This window comes from the organism of the source record quoted next, unplaced genomic scaffold (assembly GCF_019419815.1).
Source record: "Pyrus x bretschneideri cultivar Hongxiangsu unplaced genomic scaffold, Pyrus_bretschneideri_v1 Contig1, whole genome shotgun sequence".
Classification (NCBI taxonomy): Eukaryota; Viridiplantae; Streptophyta; class Magnoliopsida; order Rosales; family Rosaceae; genus Pyrus; species Pyrus x bretschneideri.
The window spans coordinates 5,737,072-5,757,852 of NW_025999390.1; the positions used below are offsets into that span (position 1 = coordinate 5,737,072).

A 20,781-nucleotide genomic window follows, 5' to 3' on the forward strand; every position below is an offset into this window, starting at 1 on the left:
AGGGTTGGAGTAGAAAAACTGTTTCTGGGCTAAAACCTAAATTTTCTGGGCTAAATATTTTTAAGTTTTAGGTCACCATTAGAGATGGTCTAAGCGTATAATTGACTCTTAAGAAGTGTAAAACACCTCCCCAATCCCCACATTGCCTTAAAGTGCTGATATCGTCAACAAAACATTGAAAGGATTAAGTGTCTGTCCTTATATTGCAACAACTACCAAACTACATGACGATTGGATTACCATAATTCAAACCACAAAAATCGTAGTGGAACTTTTGCCCCAAGTACACGAACAGAATGATATAATTTGACCAAGAATCCTTTATGTACCCTAATAGTAGTGACTAGTGATATTTTTGTCCCACGAGATACAATATTAATTATTTTAATTTTCACATTGAAACATGATTTTCCCACGATTTTTTTTATCTATGTACACCCTTATTTAGTTTTATTCTTAATTGTCTTTTAATTAATTTAATTTAAAAATAGAGATACGCAGAATAAGAAAATGAACACATTTTATTATGTTGTGGCTCGTATATTAAATAATTAGAGCAATGCTTAGGGACTTAGTCAAAAGTGGAAACTCTTTATGAACTTTATGTCACCTAATAGTTTAACATTAATTTTCATATTAATATTATAAAAACATTTGATAATAGAGAGTTTACTAAGACTTTTACTTTTGAGAGTCTCTTAGACCATCTCCAAGGGATAATCCTAATTGGAATATTACACAATCAAATTTGAAGGTAGAAAGAAACTTCAACCGATATGTCAATTCTATTTGGATTTGCATATGAGTCTTGCTGTCAAATTTGAAATATGAAAAAGGTGTTGTGTCCTATATATATCATTTATACCAAAAAATAGAGAACTTTAACAAAAAACTTTCAGTACTGTTCACTTTAACGAAAACCACATTTTTACACTAAAAAGTCAATCTTGGTAATATTCATTTTACCTTTTATTTTGTCATTATTGTTAAAACTCAAAGTTTTACAATATTTTAATACTAAAAAGTTAATCATAGTACTATTCGCTTTACCTTCATCGTTAAAACTTAAAATTTTCAAATTTTTCATTAGTTTGTTAAAAAATATATAATTTCGTGAAAGAAAAAATCTAACGTTGCAAGTTGCAACACAGCGTTCCTCTTATAGCCGCCGCGAAATACAAAATTCCTAATTCGAAAAATTAAACGCGTACTTTTCTCGTCTTTATGTTTTCAAATTCTGACCGTCCATTGTACCCCTAGGTCTAGCAAGAGTCATCATCACCCGTACACGTGTTCCCTCCCACTGACCTCCGACGCTACGCTTTCCGGACTCTAATTAGCGCCAAATTCCACTTGCGTCGCTCTCACAGAATAAAACCTAAAGCTCCTCCAGATCCAACGGCTGGCCACCACTCCTCACTCTCCCACGGTCCCACCCAGTCTTGACTGTCCAACCGAGATTTCAATCCACACCGTCAGATCAGACATCGCTCTCATCCAGCCCTCCATTATTTAGGAAATTCAATTTCAAAAAACATCGAGAGGGAGTGAAAGTGAAAAAGACCAAAAGTTCGAGAGCTAGCTCTATCTTCCCCAATTCTTCGGATTCTCTTCCGATTCTCTTCAGTCTCTGTAATTCTCTGATCCGGTTCGAGATTTTCAGCAGATAAAAATCGAGCTCCTTCAGAAATTTCAAACCTTTTTTTTTCAAAATTTTATGGCTGCTTTTTCGGTAGTGGAAATCGCCGCCTAATCGCCGCCGTCGCTCCGCGACGGTCTCCGGTGATGATTGAGCTCCGAAACGACACCGTTTCTACGTTACGGATGGCGTGCGCGGTGGAATTATTTCTCGAAGGGTTTTGAGAATTTGTGTATTGGAAATTAAATGCGAATTTGGGAGGCTAATTGTGCATGTTGGTTTTTGAATTTATTGGAGATTAATGGAGCAGAGCGAAACGGTCTCCGAAGTCGCGCCCAAGAAATTGGCGAGGCAATTGGATTTCACGACGCTGTGTCGAGCGTCGGCGAGTGCGGCGGTGCCGGACGTACAGCTACAGCTACAGACACCGTCAGTGGCGCAGCAGCAGCCACAAATCTCACAGGCAAAACCACAGTTGCATTTGCATTTACAGTCGCCGCAGCCGGTGGCGGTCCATTCCTCGAAGCAGTTAACGCCGCCGCCGGCGATTCCGCAGTTTCAAGCTCGGCCGAGTCCCGCGCCGTCCTGCAAACGTTCGGATTCCGCACCCGGTGCACAAGCTTTCGCAAGTGAGGTAAATTTCATGAATTTTGATCATATTTGGACTTATTTGTTTGAATTTGAAGTTTATTTGGTTGAATTTGGTAGTGAATATTGGAAATGTTGAGATAGGCTTTGATGTAATGCCAATATGATCTTGTGGTAGAAAAATAGTGCAAAATTGGTAATTTTATGCTTGAATGGTAAATGTGGTTGCTAAGGGAGTTTACATTGTACATTTATGAGAAATTGTGTTAAGATTTTCAGATATATTATTGATATCGGTAATGTTGTTTAATAACTTATCTGAAAGTACAAGAATTTCCTACTATCTTAATCATAGAGAGGTGGAAGCTCTGCTTTTGACATTCTCTTCGATATTCTACTTCGGTTTTATATCGTTTACTGTTAATTATTGTTCATTTCTTTTGTTTCTCTCTAATTAAGTTATGTTTAAAGCTTCCTGATTGTGAGATTTGTTGTATTATACTTTTCTTGACCTTTGTGTGCATGTGTTTCTCTTCAGCAAACAAGAATCTCCTTTATCACGCCAACGTGGTGATGGAAAAGATTGTACTCCAAAGAAGCAGAAGCAGTGCAACTGTAAAAACTCTCGGTGCCTGAAGTTGTAAGGACATCTCCTCCTCTTCATAACTTTTAGCATTAGATTGCTCCATTTGCGATTTGTATTTGTTTTCGGTATCTTGTTAATTTGAAACTTGGATGCCAAAAAATCCTTTGTGGATGATCTCTTCACCTCACATCTGGAGAGTGGGGGAGATGTTATAGATATTTGCATTTTGGTCCTGGGCTCTTCATCTCACCTTTTGCATATCTTGTGAATTCTCTTATACACTGAAACCTTGATATTCAGTTTAACCCTTTCATGTAGAGTACATGTTTTTCCAAGTGAAAATGTCAAAATGCTTTATGGTGGAAACGCAGCTCGTGGTCCATTAACATGTAAACAAACAGATATTCTCAATGATGCTTCAATTTGCTTACATAAAGCTGCAAGCTTGAATGTGAATTCTCTGTAGATTTATATTGGGAAACCTCTATCCCTCAATATGGTCTTTTCGTTCCATATGCATATTGGAATGAGATAATTTGTGGAATTAATGGTTGAGTTGATAAATCCTCTTTAAGTTACTATCAAATACAAAATGATGTCACCTTTATTTTCTAGTACTTTATATGTTTCAAATTATCCCCATTCTTTAGTACCTAAACTCAGAACTTGACAATCTTGTAGGTACTGTGAGTGCTTTACAGCTGGAATTTATTGTGAAGGTTGTAACTGCTCGAATTGTCACAATAATGTGGACAATGAAGCTGCTAGGCAGGACGCACGTGGAGCAATTTTAGAGCGTAATCCAAATGCCTTCCAACCAAAGATTGCTAGCAGCCCACAAGAATCTCGTGATGGTAGGGTATGTAATCTGACTCATTTGTAGCTTCATCTGTGCCCTTGGATTGACTTTTACGAAGTTCTTATGATGGTGAGAAAACAAGGAGGTGCAAGCATAGTACACGCTTAATGTTTAGTCTAGTTATTGATGTTTGTCATTATAACATTAATTCAGCTCAGTGTGCATTAATAGTTTCTTATAACAAATTCAGGAAGATGCTGGGGAAATTCAAGCAGCTGGAAGGCACAACAAAGGATGCCACTGTAAGAAATCAGGCTGCCTCAAGAAGTATTGTGAGTGCTTCCAAGCCAATATTCTATGCTCCGAAAATTGTAAATGCATGGACTGCAAGAACTTTGAAGGAAGCGAAGAGAGAAGAGCTCTCTATCATGAAGGCCACAATACTGTGGCCTACATGCAACAGGCCAATGCAGCCATTAGTGGGGCCATTGGAACCTCTGGTTACGGGACCCCTCTTGTGTCCAGAAAAAGAAAAGGCTACGAACTTTATTTTACCACTGGAAATCAATCCACTCATCCGATTGCACAATCTCAACAGGTACAATTTTTCTTCAAGTACTTGAATACATCTTTGTTAAGTTTTGGGTAGTTGTGTGTTTGGCGTTGAATATTTTGATAAGTTGTTCTTGTCAGGCTTCAAAAAGTCCAGTATTGCAATTATTAATACTTGCTTGACCTTAGCTCATGAAAGCTAAGATCATTGTTCACATTTTTTTTAGCTCAGGCTAAGCTAATGATCATTATTCTACAAAAATGCTTGTGGAATATGGCAATCCCTTCCAGATTAAATTCAGATTCAGTTCATTATTCTTGCTTCCATTTTCATTCCATCTATTTCTTAAGCTAACAGGCTTCGTGTTAACCTTATTTTTTAATTGAATTTTATCAGGAAAATCATCTAAGACCTCCTATGACCTCTTCTTCTCAGTTGTCTGTTCCTATCTTTCACGCTGCTAATGCAGCAGTATCAAGACCTTCAAAAACAACTACATACAGGTGTGTTACTTTTCTCAACATTGTTAATTGAAAAGTTTGCTTTATTTTCTTTCAAAATATACTAATCATCATGTTTTGTGACTGAAGATCTCCATTGGCGGACATCATCCAACCAAAAAACGTAAAGGATCTGTGCTCACGTTTGGTTGTAGTTGCAGGAGCAGCTGCAAAGGCACTTGCAGGTTTTGGTTATATACACAAGTCAATTAGATTCCTTTATTCTCTTGGCAATGCATGTGCATCTCATTTCACTTTTGAGTTTTTAGAGCTCTTTTTTATTCTTTGTTTAAAATATTTTGAGGACACTGCTAGAACCCTACTGTCCTAATGGGCTCTCCCAAGATGACAAATTTTTAGGTAATCAGTTGACTGAAAGGCTATTATTCCAAGGCATGGAACTCTGTTGTTTTTGGAAAGACAATTCTATTCAGTTTGGTTTTGGAAAACTTGCTTTCCAACTAAAACTGCCTTATCATAGTTTTAAAAGTAAATGAACAAGAGGCTGTTTCTAAAGGGCCCAAGAAAAAGGAGCTCATGGTTATTGACCAAAATCGAGTATATGTTTTTCTCTTGTATTTTCATTGTGCCATTTTCACCCGGGCTTCTGTTTATTTCAGACTAATCAATAGATTTGTGAATTTTTGATTTCCTTGGGGAGGAAAACTTCCTGCCTCTCTTTCTCCCACCTTTTAGTTGCTACAGTGAATGCTAGATATTCTACATATGGTCTTTAAAATATGTGATTCGGTTTTGAATTTGCTAATTTAATCTGTCCAGGAAATAGGGAAAGAGAGACAATTGATAAGACTAATGCCACTTCATCCACTCAAGAGGGGAATAAACATAAAATGGAACATGATAAGCAGCATGATGACCATATAGGAGTGAATCAAGCAGATAGAAATGCTAGTAGATTTTCTGGATCGAATGGAGGTGATGTGCAAGATAGTAGGCCAATGTCACCTGGAACTCTTGCCCTGATGTGTGATGAACAAGATAAGATGTTTATGGAAGCTGGATTGCCAAATGGTGCTGGAACCGATAATCCAAGTATGCCTCAGAAGTCAACTCAGGATATAGGTTTCACAGAGGTTTACGTGGAACAGGAAAGGCTTGTTCTGACAGGGTTCAGAGATTGCCTTAACCATCTTATTACGCGGGGGAGCATAAAAGGTGAGCTTCTCCAAGTTACAATTCTAAACTTATGATTGTCGAAAAACAAATACCCATGTGCTTTGTGAATATTTTTGAGAACTTAATACTATGAGAACACCCTACAAGGAAGAGATCAGTTTGGCTTCGCTCCTATATTTTTCTACCGGTTCAGAGCGTTGTGGAAACTTGGCCGATCATGTCTTCTTTTACTGTAACTAGCAGACTTTCTAGAATGAATGTGCATTTTTAGTCATGGATATAGATGGTTTTCGGGGTGTTGAATTCCCCACATCAACATCTTGTTTTAGTCTTTGGAAGATTTCTTTGCAGCTAAGTCCCGAAATTTGCAATTCGAAATGTTATAGTGGCCCAATACCAAACTTATTGACAGGAATCTTGTTGTCTTTATTAAAGCTTTAGGACAGGGTTAAAAAGGAAACCTGGGGACTGTAAAAAGTTCTATTTTGTGACTGTTGATTGACTTTGTTCTTCCTTCATGCATCCAGCAAGCCTAACAAGAGTGAGTCGTTTGTCTTTGACTTTGCAGAAACAATGTGTTCTCCCAAGGCAAAAGGGAGAGGGTAAGCCAGAAAGCATCCGTACAGGTTGGAACAGCAAAACCTACCACTGAACCCAGGTACCAGAAAGAGGCCTACAGCAACGGTATTGTGAAATCTCCTCTTTCATCAGCAAACGGTAAAATTCTTCAGCCGGTAACAACAGTCACTTCTGGTGACAATGATCTCACTCTAAAGGTTGGATTGCCCATTGAGAAATAATACTGAGCACTCAAACCAATACCGGTTGTAACTTAGGGTAGAAGTAGCTCCAAACTCAAATGGTACCACCGTGCCTCTTTCGAGACACTTTAGCATGATTTCCTGCCATATCATTTGATCTTAGGTCTTGCAGTTAGTAAAAACGAACTTTCGTAAACTAATGAGGGCTAGACCCTTTTTCTCTTGGCATAAATTAATTCTCGAAAGAGCTTCTTTCAGTTTTGTTATGCATTTCCGCTGTTGTATGATAAAGTGCTTTTTTTGGGTTTCCCATCTCAATACATAAGTGTTCAAATCTCACAATAATTGTTGATATTAACCGTTGGATCTCTTTTAATGACTAGGGTTGGAATCCTGGTAATCTGGTAGAAGAGCTAGAAAAAGCCAATCCCATGAAAGCACTGTTCCCAGATGCCATTCCATGCCACAGTACGATTACCGTATTGGTGGAGCTTCCTTGCATCTTCCTTAAACTGGATTTTCGTTCTAATTGTTTTGTTTGTTTGAATGTTGCTTCCTACCACTTTCATTTTTTTGTTTGATTTTTCGTTCAAACAGAATTTGGCTCCATTAGGGTTCTTCACCATAAGGAGACGAGCACATGAACCCAATTCACTCAATCGAATACCAAAAATTTCTGTTTGGTTGCTGGGAAATTTGAGAAAATGATGTAAATGCCAAAATAGTTTCCAAATTACTAATTCTTAAAGAACTTAGTCGCTCAAGTAATTCAGAGCATGTACTCTTGTCATCATGTTTTTGATACTTCACTCTTCCAATATCGGTCGGCCATATCTAACAAAACCATTGGAGGACTATTCTTGTATGCCTTATCTTATGAGGAGAGATTACGAAGTGTCTTGGTTGTATATAATTATATGTTTTATCTTTATTATTGTATTATACATATATACATCAATGATAAGATAAATTTTCTTTGTGGCTAAATATTTTTTTTGGTCTTGAAAGTATATAAAACTCTCACATGTTTACGCTTTGTTTTCTCTAAAAAATAGATTAGCTGATGATTTCGTCACGATAGTTCACCCATCGAGGACCTAGAAGACTCTTGCCAAAAGTAAAAGACCACAACTATGATAGGCAAACGTAAAAACTGACTGGTTTCAAATGACTTTGAAAATTAAAAATTAAACAGATCACAGATCACAAACAACAATAATAACATTTTTAAACAATAAAATTTAATCCGCAAGAAAAGAAAACCAATCAAAATATTTTCCCACAAAATTTTCTCAGCTGCCAACCAGAGCGATAAAGAATTTGATCGCACCCCAAAAAGGTTTTCATAATTTGTATTTATTATTATTCAGTAATAAATAATATTCGTTTCTGGAGGAAAAGGCAGCAGCGTGATGAGGACCCATTTACTCATCACTGCTCATCAACAAGCTCCCCACTCACCAAAGACCACGCTCGCACACGTGTCCCCTCCTCCGTCCCACACATGTCTCACCGTACCACCCTCCCCGCCAAAACTTTCTTATAATTACCGGCCCAAGTCACAGGCCAGAAGCAGCAGATCAAGACTCAGCGACTGTGACGTGAGCGAAATGGAGGAAGCTCGGAAGCTTCGCTCGGAGTTCCTCAAAGTTCTGCGGAGCAGACGATCGGGCGAAGGTGAGTGAATTGGCGGACATTTTCTTTCCTTAATTTTGTGTTTGGCTGGTGAGAAAATTTGAGGGAATCAGTAGAAAATTTTGGTAATGTGAGACGTTTTGGATTCCTTTCAGTTCCAATGTTGGTCGAGCCGGCCAAACCGGTGGCGAATCCGTTGTTTCAGGAGGCTAATCCACCAAGCTTCAGTGAGGTTCGAATCTGGTTCCCATTTGGAAATGCTTTGTACCAGTTTGGTACTGCTTAAATTTTTTTAAGGGCCTCAAAATTGTGTTTGGTAACAGAGCCAAAGACTGCTTATTTCCTAAGCCACGGTCAGAAATAGCTGAAAAGTGGAAGCAGCTATTTGCTGCTTTCAAAAAGCGGTTTTTGCAATTCACCGGGAAGCAGCTAAATCTACCAAATTCTGCAGCCATCGATTAAAAATATAAGACAAAAACACACACAGAGTCAGGAAGTAAATAATTAGGATGCTGTAAAGCATAAGACAACAAATCATCTGGAAGCCTCCATCTCCAGCCACATCAAAACTCCTGTGTTATTCGATTCCTTTCCTTTGCTTCGATCGCAGGAGAGAAGGATTCGAGAGTCTAACCCTTTTCGAATCCCCACCTACCCTCTTCACCTATCTCCTCTCTCGCACCATCAACTCCCCATCCCCACCCCACGATGCAACCATACCCAGAACCCAATTTTGTTAGTTGGGAATATTGGGCTTGACAGGTTTTGCCCAAAATCCAATATTAATCTTCTGGGAAGTTTTCTATCTGGGTATTGGAAGGGCTAGCTTTTTGGGAGGTGCAGGTGGGATGATGTCGATATCATCGAGGAAGACGCTATTTTTTCTGGGCAAATGAAGACGGAGAAAATGGATATTGATGATAAAAAGCCCGAAGAAAACGAGGGGGGAGGAGAATGAGAGTTCGAGAAAGAAAGTCCTTTTACAGAAAAAGTTTACCCAACTACTAGCTGCTTTATTTTATAGCTGTTTATTCTCATCGCACATAGTACCAAACTAACCTCACTTGCGCTCATAAGAGCTTTTACTAGAAGCACGTCGAAATTTACAATAAAAGCACCTAGAAATCACTTGGATTGATTCTTGAAAGGCAGGTCGAAATTTACCATCCTCAACTGCATTTAGATCCTCTGATTCAGCTGTTCTTCTGTTCAAACCTTCCTTCATACTCATGGCCGTCTACCGTTGTCATATTTGTTCATCCAAACACAAACAATATCGTAATGCAGTTAGTAGCACGGCCGGAATCAGCCACCGAATGACCCCGCTCATGGTAACCGAGGCCCGTGACTGGTTCGACCAGTTTCTGAAGCAGTAAGGCCGTGGTTGCAATCGTGCCGTTCGTCGTTTCTTACTAATCTACTTACCCAGTGTTCATCTGTTACTCAGATCCAATCGGTTTTGGGCTTAAGCAATATACTCTCTGATAATATATCGTCAAGGCTGAAATAATTCATCGTCGTTTCGGAAAAATCTTTTGGTAGTACGGACTATTATTACAACAGCATTCTTAAACGACTAGTTTTCGGTTTCGTCGATCACAAATTCACAATCAAATCATGATGTATAAAAACCTCCAAGCTAACATGTGCCGAGGTTGTACATTATGTGCAACTTCGTGCATAAAATTAGGCAATACAATCACATACAAGCTGCTCCTAAAATTGAAGGACAAAAAACTACAGCGCACCCAGCGTCGTCAGCCTTTCTTCGGCATGGCGGCTAGCCTGGTGTACATTCTGGCCATGGAATTGTACCCTCGGAAGTCGCCAGAACGCAGAAGATTGCCTGCCACACAAGCAACACCAGTTAACTAAAACAGAAGATAAGAGAATGAAACAGACAGCAATTTGTGCATTAACTCAAACCTAGCACCAATTATAACGCAGAATTGGGGAAGCCACGAGAATTTCATATCCTAAAATACAAATGCATCAATAAGGGAGGACGGGGCCTGCGCCCAAGTTCTTTAAAATTCTCTCCTTTCTTCCTAACAAAAGCGGATACGGAAAATCAATAAGGGAAAACCTACTGTCTTTGGGCGGCGCCTGCGCCCAAGTTCTTTAAAATTCTCTCCTTTCTTCCTAACAAAAGCGGATATGGAAAATCGGATTAACTTTCATAAGTAAACTACGGTGCACTAGTCTCAGACAACTATCATTTACGTCCTTTGACCCCTAGTTTCAGAATCCTAGTTCATCCATGTGAACAGAGCTCAGGTTTCCGGTCGTTGGCTTGAGAATAGATAACGATGGCTCACAAAGCACGGGGGATGGAAAAACAAAAATTGAGCTCCTGCGTCTTAGAAATCCAATGCTCGTATACATAATATGCGAGTCCACGTACCTGAATCACAGTTCAGTGGGCTATCAGGTTCTGGATGTGCCATTAAAGCGATTATAGCCCTACAAACAGATTGGAGTGTCCAAGCAGGGCTCCATGCATTCTTCAAAATATCAAGGCAAATCTCTCCTGTCTGCACTAGAAAACAACTTTAGGAAAATGAAACAATACTTGATATGTTTACAACAGTGCATTAAACATTTAGTGTCCAATCTATTTTTCATCTGGTGATCTCGTCATTTGTCAGAGGGTAATGCCGGTACAGTGTACCAAACATTTGACCAAATGAAATCTCAGTAAGCTTTGACACGCTATTCATTTTCAAGAAAAGACGCTACAAACGAGGTTTGAAAACACTTCTACATTTCTGCCTAGGAAAAAAAAAGTATAAAAGAGCTTCAGGTAGTCTTAGCTCAATAAAACGATAGTTGAAGAAACTTTTGACTCCTAATCATTGGTGTTGAACAACATATCCATATATTCCATCACTCTTCCATCCATGGACAGAATCACTAAGCTCCCACCTACTTACTTTACTAATTTCACAACTCAGCCAGATTCCTCAGATTTCCAAACAGATTAGATGTTGTCATACAAAGATTTCGTACCTTGAAATGCACATTTGGATGGAATATTTTTGTTAAGAACCTGACTTGTGGAGGTTGCAAAGGATACTGCTCAGGAACCGCAAAAGCAAGCTGGAATATACCGCCCTCAAATGGGGTCTCTGATGGACCCTAAAGGCAAAATAAATGGACAAATAAGGTCAAACAATACACCCCAAGAAGTTTTCTTTGTAATGACGGAGCTTACCTTGATGAGAGCAGTCCATTTAAATATGTTTGTGTCATCACAAACTAATTGAATATCTGGATCAGCAACTTTCTCACGCTGCACCTCTTTGTATTCCTTGAAAAGCCTTGCCCTTGATGCCTGCAAAAACTTACTTGTTCAAAACGGTTTCACCGCATGGTTTAAAAAGCTATGCATTACACCAATCCAAGACCAGAAGCAGAGAAGACGCTGTATAACAGCAACACCCGGCTAGCCACTAAAGTTCACCATTCGCACTAGCTTCACTGCCATCTAAGATACATGATTGTATTTCACGATTTTATATACCAGTCATTCATGTCCATAATTCCGCTCCATAAGGCCTCACCGTCTACTTCCTCTCCACAAAGCAAACACTGCTTTTTCCTCGAACCCACATTCACTCTCCCTCCATCTCTCACCCTTCTACCACATTTTTCCGGCAATCCTCCCTCTAACCGAATCCACTTTCAGCCATAAAACTTTCACCCACTTGGAGCACATTTCGAGCTAACAATTAGTTTGACTAACAACCCTCATATCCCTATATGCTCTTAAGCTAAACAGCATTCGGATGAACACCCGATCGAAAATAAACCCGAAAAACCAGTCCAATGAATTCTAACTATAACCCGACCGGCCAAAACAAGAAGCTGGGCTAACCTGCATGTTGATTGTTGCCTGGGAACTCAAATCGCAGCGCTTCACCACAAAGCCCCACTACCTGAACACAATCACAACATTCTCACAAAATTAACAAAAAATAATATAAATAAATAAATAAAAATTGGAAATTTGAGTTGATTGGAAGTTTTGATTTCGCCACACGCATCCAAAACCAAAACCTCTGGAAAAACCGAATCGATACAATTCGATTGAAAAGGGGCAGCATATGCAATTTAATGTAACTCAGGGGGTTATAACGTAAATTTTTATTTTTGCAGGAAATATTTGAACAACGGATTGAAATCCCAGAAGCTTACCTTGCAGAGAGAGAGACTTGCTTTCCTCGGGAGAGACGAAGATCGACGATCGATTTCTTTACGGTCGGGTTAGGAATGGGATTTGATATACGGTGCGAAAAGGGACATGGAATAGGGAAACACCGACGAATCAGCACCCGCCACGTTTCCGATTATATTTTGTCACCAAACAATAGTTTCCTTTCTTTTTTGGTCAGACACATGAGATATTGACCGAAAAAAAACATAGGGCATTTGACCAAAAATATGGTTGACAACGTATCATAATGTAAATAGAGGGATATTAGGTCTCGGAAAATGAGCCCTGTAATACAAGTTTCAGAAGAAAAATTGGTAAAATACACTAATATTTACATTCACAACTTAATCATCTACTTTGCAAACGTGGTTACGAGCGTTCATATCTACCCTTGAGGTTGTCAAGCACTTGACACTACCGACTCAAATAGAAGGTGTATAAAATTTTACAATTGTGGTTAATAAAAAAAACCTAAACCAACAAATATGGAATTGCACCAGGAAAAGCTCACAGTACTATTTACTTTAACAAAAAATCACATTTTTATATTAAAAAGTTAAACCTAATACTATTCACTTCACCTTTATTTTGTCCTTATCGTTAAAATTAAAAATTTCAAAAATTTTTCATTAATTTTCCTTAATTATATACGATTTACTCTGGAGTCCTTTTACAAAGTCAAAGGAGGCAAGATGCGGTTTTTATTGTGTCACATCTAAAGTCCGACAGGTGATAAGTTCAATTGGCACCGGATCGGATGATTTACTACGAGGAACATTAGGCTTTGAATTAGTCTAGTCGTTGACTGTTGAAACTAGATACAGATTCAGCCACCCACCAAATAAGACGAAAACGTAAATCAAGAAAATACACAAAAAGAAAAATTAGGGTTTGGAGAGTAAAACTGAAAAAAAAAACAAAAAAAATGCAGATCTCATATAAAATTCAATCTCTAAATCACATGGAGGTCTCCCATTTTTATCGGGGTTTTTTTCTACAAAGAATGTACACGTTCCCAATCACAAACCCAGATTATGGAGTCAAATGCCCAACAAACAAAAAAATTATATATATATATATATATATCGAGAAAAAAGACCAAAAATGAAAAAGAACGCGAAAAGAAACCAAAAATAAAATTAAGTTGTTGGCCAAAATAAAGGAGGAAAAAGGGTGAAACCGGTAATGACTTCAGACGCTACCAGCTGCACCAGGCGTCGTTTTTGTTGGCTTCAGTTTTGCAAAGTCAACGAGGTCTCCGAATAGCTTATCCTCTGGCCTGGATGGCTTGCTTGGTGGAACATAAGATGGAGCGGAAACCTGGTAGGGGTTTTTCATACCATTACCATCTCTAACGGAAAGACCGTACATTTGCTGCTGAAGGGCATACTGCTGTTGTTGCTGTTGCTGAAGGGCGTATGCGTGCTGCTGTTGCTGAAGGGCGTAGGCTTGCTGTTGTTGATATTGCTGTTGCTGTTGCTGAAGGGCGTATGCTTGATGCTGTTGATCGTAGCCGTAGGGGACTAGTTGATTACCACCATACACTTGTTGAGGATACATAGATGTCATCTGGCCTGCTTGAATAGCTTGTGGAGTCATACCCGTGTATGGCCCTTGGACCGGTGAAGAGGGCAAACCCAAATGATTGCTAGGACCAACCTGGTTATTGATTGCTGACAAATGGGTAGTTGTAATTGGCTGGATATACATACCTACAACCTGGTCGCTTTGAGATCCCTGGGGATGGAAACCACCTGGTGAATTGACCACCACCTTGGTACTAACTTGCAGTGGGGGTGGAGAGAATTGAGAACCTGCTACTGGGCTGCCATCATCTATTGACTGAGCTTCCCAGGGAGGTGGTGGCAATGATCCACTGGTTGGTGAACCTGTCCAATCATGTGAAATGTGAGAGGTTACCTTATTCTAAAAAGTGTAAACCGAATAACATTCTTCATGGCTAATACAACCACCAATAGCAAGCACATCACTTGCACTAGCCGGGAATATAGGATTATACTTTGCTTCATCTTCCTATATACAAAAGAATGTAAATGAAACCAAACAGTATGGAGACTGAAACACCAAAAAAGTATTGAAAAGCACACCATAACCCGGTGAAGCCGGCTGCTGCTGCAGTGGTTGTGACTGCACCATCTGACCATTCCAGGCAGGAGCAGCACCTTGTCCGAATGGAGACTGCTCATACTGAGGGACCCCCATAATTGGGGCATTTCCATTCGGGAGAAATCCTGCTTGTGGAGATTGAAAATTCTGCTGCTGTGGGAATTGCGAGGGTGAAGGATTGGGTTGGCTGGCTGCATTAATAGGATGGGTATTCACAGGGTTTGGGACATTCTCAGTGCCAAACATGTCGATAAGAGCAAGGGCATTCTGCTGATTAACAGGAGTAGTTGGCTGTTGTCCCACAGGAACAAGAGCCAGTGAAGCATCTGCCTTTGGGGAGACAAAGTCATCACCACTAAGAAGATCCATCCTGGGATCGGCCTTGCAGTAGAAGTTGAACCATTAGTAGTTGGAGGGGCAGTAAGCAATAACTGATTAAGTGGATTAGCACCGGAACCGGAACCGGAACTTGAGGCGGATCTGCAAAAAAATTCTGGCATTACTATTTTCAATGGATAACAAGCACCAATGGATTAGTCACCATATATTGCAGTGACTGTGCGTGCATTAAAATCCTAATTACCTCCCATCAGGCTGTTTGCTGTCATTTCCAGTGTCAACTAGAGGACCACCAACATTTACAAGTGCTCCGTTAGCTGCAGGCTTGGGTTTATCTGGCTGAACTGGATTTCCAGAAGCAATGGCTTCATGTTTGGCTAGAAGACGTTGCAAGTCATCATTCAGCGCCAGCCCTTGACACAGAAGTGATTCATCCCTAACAAATAATAAGTAAAGAAATGGGCAAAAATCGCCATGGCAGTTACACATAAAGAACATAAAGCATAAAGAATCCTTGACACAGAAGTGATTCATCCCTAACAAAAACCTTTACTAAGTAAAGAAATGGGAAAAATTGCAGTGGCAGTTACACATAAAGAACAGAAAACATATCAATATAACCTATAATTATCATTCAAGCAAATCTAACATGGATGATATTAAAGAACCCGGATAAACATCTAGATCATATTTAAACTTCACTTTAAAAGAAAATTTCCATCATAAACATCTACATCATGCCTATACCATATAAACATACACACACACATTTCATTAAAAAAAAATGAAAACAAAACCAACTCCCATTTAAGGTCCTTAAATAGGCTTGTTCCTTTGTTCGTTTAGTTTGTTACAGAGCAAGCATCTAATGCACAGACATAATTTCAAGTTTTTTTATTTTTTATTTTTATTTTTTTGGAAACTAATTTCAAGTTTTTTATTGGCTTGAATGATTATATCACAATATAACATACCAGACAGTTTTGGAAGTCACAATACCGTATATTTCCTACAAATAAAAAAATAAGGATTTGGAATTCTGTAGCATATTAGTTCAAAGGAACCTATATCATGCCATAAAATACAAGTCACTTTTTGTTTAACAATCTTCCTCACCTTCTTAAAACTTCTATAATTACTTAACTTCTTGTTTTCTTATTTAATCAATATGATCAATAATACACAAATATACACCATGCAACAAAAAGAGCCAACACAAAATAGGCAACTGCCTTTTTTTGTGGAAAAAAGAAAAGAAAAGAAAGGTAGTTGGGAATATAGTTGTGGCCTTACGCAGTCGAGTTAACAAGGTGTACCACTCTCTGCTTATATGTACGGCACTGGTCAACCAAATCAACAATCACCTCCTGTCTAAGCCCCTGCAAATTGAAAGAAAAGTTGAGCAACAAGCAACTGGAGATTGAAATTATGATCTTCAAGCATCTTCCTCACTGCACAGTTCCTTATAGATGAAACATCCAGCGTGATAAAGATCCAAGTAAATTCAGCTTAGGGGGATTTAAATTTTTTCTTCTCTTTATTAACATGTTGTATTATCCAAATCTATCAAACGACTTGAAAAGGGCATAGTAATATTACTTCAGCTGTCATCATTTAATCAATATCACATTGTAAATTTGTAATATTATTTTCTTCATATCAAAAACGATACATTTACCTCTTTGTTATCTATTGCAGTTAGCATTTCTGCCAGGACATCCATGATACCCCGTGCATTCTGAATTTCTGTCAAGCTAACCAAACAAAAAAAAATCAATTAAAATATGAGATATATACACACACACACACACACACACATACATACTGCATTATTTCGGTGGCTGCACACTATAAAGAAATAACAGTTTCCTTCTAATTTGAAATTTCTCACTGCTAAATTTCTTAGGATAAACCATTCAGAGCATTAAAATGGGAAACAACCAGTCTGCAAGGTTGAAACTTGATACATCCCACCCATCAAAGATGCAAGTAGAAGCAAAACCAAGCTTTGTCATCCAAAACCAAATTCCTGACTTGCATTCATGTCTCATCAAGGATGAAACATCAGTTGCATTGAACCACACAGGACAGCAAGACCAAAACAAAAAAGAAAATCCCCTTTCACCATAAAGACCTAGTGCATTCATACTTCCACCAGTACATTCATACTTCCACAAAAAAGAAAATCCCCTTTCACCATAAAGACCTAGTACATTCATACTTCCACCATACCATTGTATATTCATACTTCCATCGTAGCTTTTACTCTTAAATGCAACTGTCTAAAGATGCCAATAAAGCCTGCCATATGTAGCGAAATTCCTATGTGATTGGATCACTAACATGCGTAGAAAAAGAATCTCATAGAAGTTTTGACATCATTCAATCAGAACAAGGAGTTACATGTGCACCTCAAGGTTGGGAACTCAGCCTCTGCAGAAGGCTCAGCTACATCTCTCGGACGATCTGGATTTTGCAAATTCTGAGGAAATGCTGACAATGGTTGTGTCTGGGGTGGTGTGAATACAGGCGCAGATGATTCAGATCTTTGAGGGAATACTGCTCCAGAACGCTGAAGAAATATTTTGACTCAGACAATGTTGAAGATTCAAGCACTAAAACAGAATATAAGCAATGAAATAACAATTTGACACTGATTATGTAATATGAATGCTTCTCATATTAAGCTTTAATAATAAAGTTGTTTTATTAATTGAGAATTGTTCTTAATGAACATACCAACAAATCCTGGTATGCAGCATAGTATTGTGGATATCTTGCTCTCGGTCCCCCAAAAGCTTCTTGCCAGGTATCTATCAGGATCAATATCTTCTCTTTGACATGATAGTCCGGCTACAATTTGCATCATAAATACTATGAGAAAACTTAAATAGAAATGAAAGTGATATTGTATAGCACTAACAAACGATCAGACTGCTGGAGCGGTATATGCTACCTTCTTTTTTGCTATTCTAACCATATCATGGAGGAGGTCTTTCTCTGCTACATGCATATGAACAATGTCTCCACAATTCTTTATTATTGTTTCCAACAGCTAGAATGTAGTGAACAGACGAAAATAAAACCAATTTAGACCACTGTAATAAAATTTCGTTAACAATGACAAACAATGTGAATATATAAATGGCATCTACAGCAGAAAGGAATTGAACATAAAATTCAGTGAAATTTCCAGTAGACCATCAACTAGTTTTTTTGTGTGCATATAAACTCTAAATCTGCCAACTCTCTAGACTGCTGGATCTAAGCCATTCATCTCTTTTCACTTCTATGAACCGAGTATAAAGTATAAACACACAAGAGTAATCCGCACGGGAACATGTCCATCTTACTAAAATAAATTTTCTGTTTTCACACCGTACAAAAATTTAACCATGATTTGTTCCATATGAGAGTAGCACTGGTATTAAAAATCCACTAGGCATACAACAAGAAATGTAAGTAAAGATCTATCATAATACATCAAAACTCAATGATTACTTGACCCAAATAGGGAAGAACATAAAGCACTGACAAACATACAATGACAATACAGAAATAAGATACACCATGCTAAAAGCAAAGGCATTGCTCATAAATAAAAAAACATACACACACACGCACACATCCATTAACAAGTTTACCGTAAGCTGAAGGAAACAATAACACAACTCAACCCGTAAATATATGGCTAATTAAAAGACAAGTAAACTAATCAATAAGAGTCCTGGGACTAAATTTTTTTAGGTAAATAAAGTATAAAATTTAAAGAAATGAAAAAGAATGCACTGAAAACAACAAGGATTGATAGCCAAATTGGCCACTTCACTTAATTAAAATGAAACAGTTCCATGGAGCTTACTGTAAGGGCAAGAAGTTGAACTTTTGAATTCTTACTTCCAAGGCGCTTCTTTATACCTTTAACAACATCCTTCGCTTGCCTGATTTATGAAAACCAAACAGATGGTTTGAACTAGGTAATCTTCAACTAAAAGATCCAATCTAGAGAAGCATACATCCAGTTAGCTCGTGACAATAACTAAAATCAGAAGCACAACACTTGATACGAACACAACAGGGTGAAAAAGGCATTCTCATGTCTATCACGTCTAACATGCTTTGTGTACATCCTAAATAACGAAAAAGAATTAGCATTTAAGTGCATCATTTGCAGCTTTGGCATTCCGAACAATCAAAGCAATGTCTATGGCTTGTTTATGTTGCCCCCAAACCTATGGTATATGCTTATTACTACAAATATACAACGAGCATTACAAATCACTCCTACAATTGTAAAATATTGAGCTCCATTGTACACACTGACCAGTAATCAGTCAAAAAACCATTAAAATGCATCAAATTAATTAACATTTCAGCTGACCACATTCAGAAAGATCCAATTTATGACATCATACGAACCCGCGCTCACAATCGAACCCACTAAATCGCAACCATATCCAATTTTACAAACAAAATTGTAATAAATCGCCAGAATTTGTTCTTTACTATCCTTTCCTATCATTTTTTTTGCACTTCTATCCTTGAATTCTATCAGCAACCAAACACAAAGTTAACTGTTCGATCAAATTCAACCAACATCTTCACTCCCTCTTTGATTCAAAGTATACATATATATCATCACAAACACATCAAAAACATAGTTACCCCAAAAATGATGCAAGGATCAAGCTAAACAAAAGAGAGAGTTATAATCGAGTGCGACGCATACACAGGGTCGTGGTTGCATATGTCACAGATTTCGAGGTTCATGGCCCAATCAGGACCGATTAGCATGTCGCTCGTGGCGCGTTCCACCATATAATTCACCATCCCTCCTGCTCTTCCTCCGCCCGAAAGTCGCCGCCGCGATCCGAATACCACACCCACCCGCCTCCGATTGCCACCAAATCGCAGAAGACTCTAAAAATACGACGGAATCTTTCTTCCGGCGTCTCTCTCTCTCTAGAACTGCTTCTCTCTTTCTCTCTCTCTCTCTCTCTCTCTAGAACTGTTCCTCTGTGTGAGAGATCGCTGGCTTCCTCTTTCTTTTCTGTTGTTGAGGCACCGAATTGTTTTCCTTTTTCCTTGAATTGTTTATCGGGGATGGAAGTAGATTTGACAGGCCAATGAGGTGAGGACACGTATTGGAAGTTCGGAGATTCGCGTGCCGCGGTGTGGTGCGTGGTGTACTTGTTGTACACCGTTTGCTTGGCCTGCCTTTTTTCATCAACGGTTGACTCTTTAATTCTGTTATCTTTGTGTCACCGACTTTCCATTTGGTTCTTTTTTCTGTTTTTTCACCCATGACAACATCTTTTGTTGCAATTTTGACAAATGACTTCAAAATTATCGCGGCTCAAAAATTCAAAGCATGGTGTAGTTGTTACCTAAGCCAGGGCTCAACAAACGGATGCCATTGACCAAAAGCCAAATGACATGCCCACGTTATTTTTTAAATATTTCTAGAGATAAAGAGATTGGCCTATTGGACGACAAAAAATCTGGGCTCTCAACTCTCGAGTTTGAATTCCCACGAATATATTCTTTTATGTCACGCTATGCTATAAGGAGGGATATTAGTTTATCATCACTTTATGATAGGATACCTTTATTTAAAATAAAAATAACATTTTTTTTAATAATATCGACCCATTAATTTAACGACATAGTGATAATCCATTATTTAATTAAAAATGGACATTGGTTTTATCCATAGTACCAAACATTTTCACCCAATAATGTTTATTCAAAGGATAATGCAAGATTAATCAGTATTTAAATAATAATTCAATCATCAACAACCACGTTGATTTACAAAATATGATTTTAGTAGATGATATTCCCCTAATAAGGTTTTCCTATGGAATTCCGCATTTTGAAAACCCTAATTTTGTACCATGG

At 38.4% G+C, this 20,781-nt stretch overlaps 3 protein-coding genes and 1 pseudogene across 3 annotated transcripts; 2 read left to right on the forward strand and 2 right to left on the reverse strand.

Annotated features, from left to right (window-relative positions):
* The first annotated feature begins 1,562 nt into the window (after nt 1–1,562).
* On the forward strand, nt 1,563–7,541 carry LOC103957468 (annotated as a pseudogene).
* A 326-nt stretch (nt 7,542–7,867) lies between these two features.
* On the forward strand, nt 7,868–13,492 carry LOC108867957. Its single transcript, XM_018649901.2, has 3 exons — nt 7,868–8,240; nt 8,354–8,430; nt 12,357–13,492. Exons 1-3 carry the CDS (start codon nt 7,976–7,978, stop codon nt 12,606–12,608), a joined length of 594 nt encoding a protein of 197 aa, XP_018505417.2. The 5' UTR covers nt 7,868–7,975; the 3' UTR covers nt 12,609–13,492.
* On the reverse strand, nt 9,719–12,476 carry LOC103957467 (protein PEROXIN-4). The gene is made up of 6 exons (XM_009369626.3): nt 12,396–12,476; nt 12,076–12,136; nt 11,413–11,532; nt 11,208–11,336; nt 10,603–10,732; nt 9,719–10,044 (listed from the first exon to the last, which is right to left on the reverse strand). The coding sequence occupies exons 2-6, from the start codon at nt 12,079–12,081 to the stop codon at nt 9,956–9,958; spliced, it is 474 nt and encodes a 157-aa protein (XP_009367901.1). The 5' UTR covers nt 12,082–12,136; nt 12,396–12,476; the 3' UTR covers nt 9,719–9,955.
* On the reverse strand, nt 13,333–19,945 carry LOC103957469 (TOM1-like protein 9). The gene is given in 11 exon segments (XM_009369628.3): nt 13,333–14,303; nt 14,523–14,927; nt 14,930–15,021; nt 15,125–15,316; nt 16,174–16,259; nt 16,559–16,634; nt 17,292–17,452; nt 17,620–17,733; nt 17,837–17,935; nt 18,743–18,821; nt 19,610–19,945. Coding segments are annotated over 11 exon segments (2,103 nt in total). The 5' UTR covers nt 19,711–19,945; the 3' UTR covers nt 13,333–13,605.
* Between the last annotated feature and the right edge of the window lie 836 nt (nt 19,946–20,781).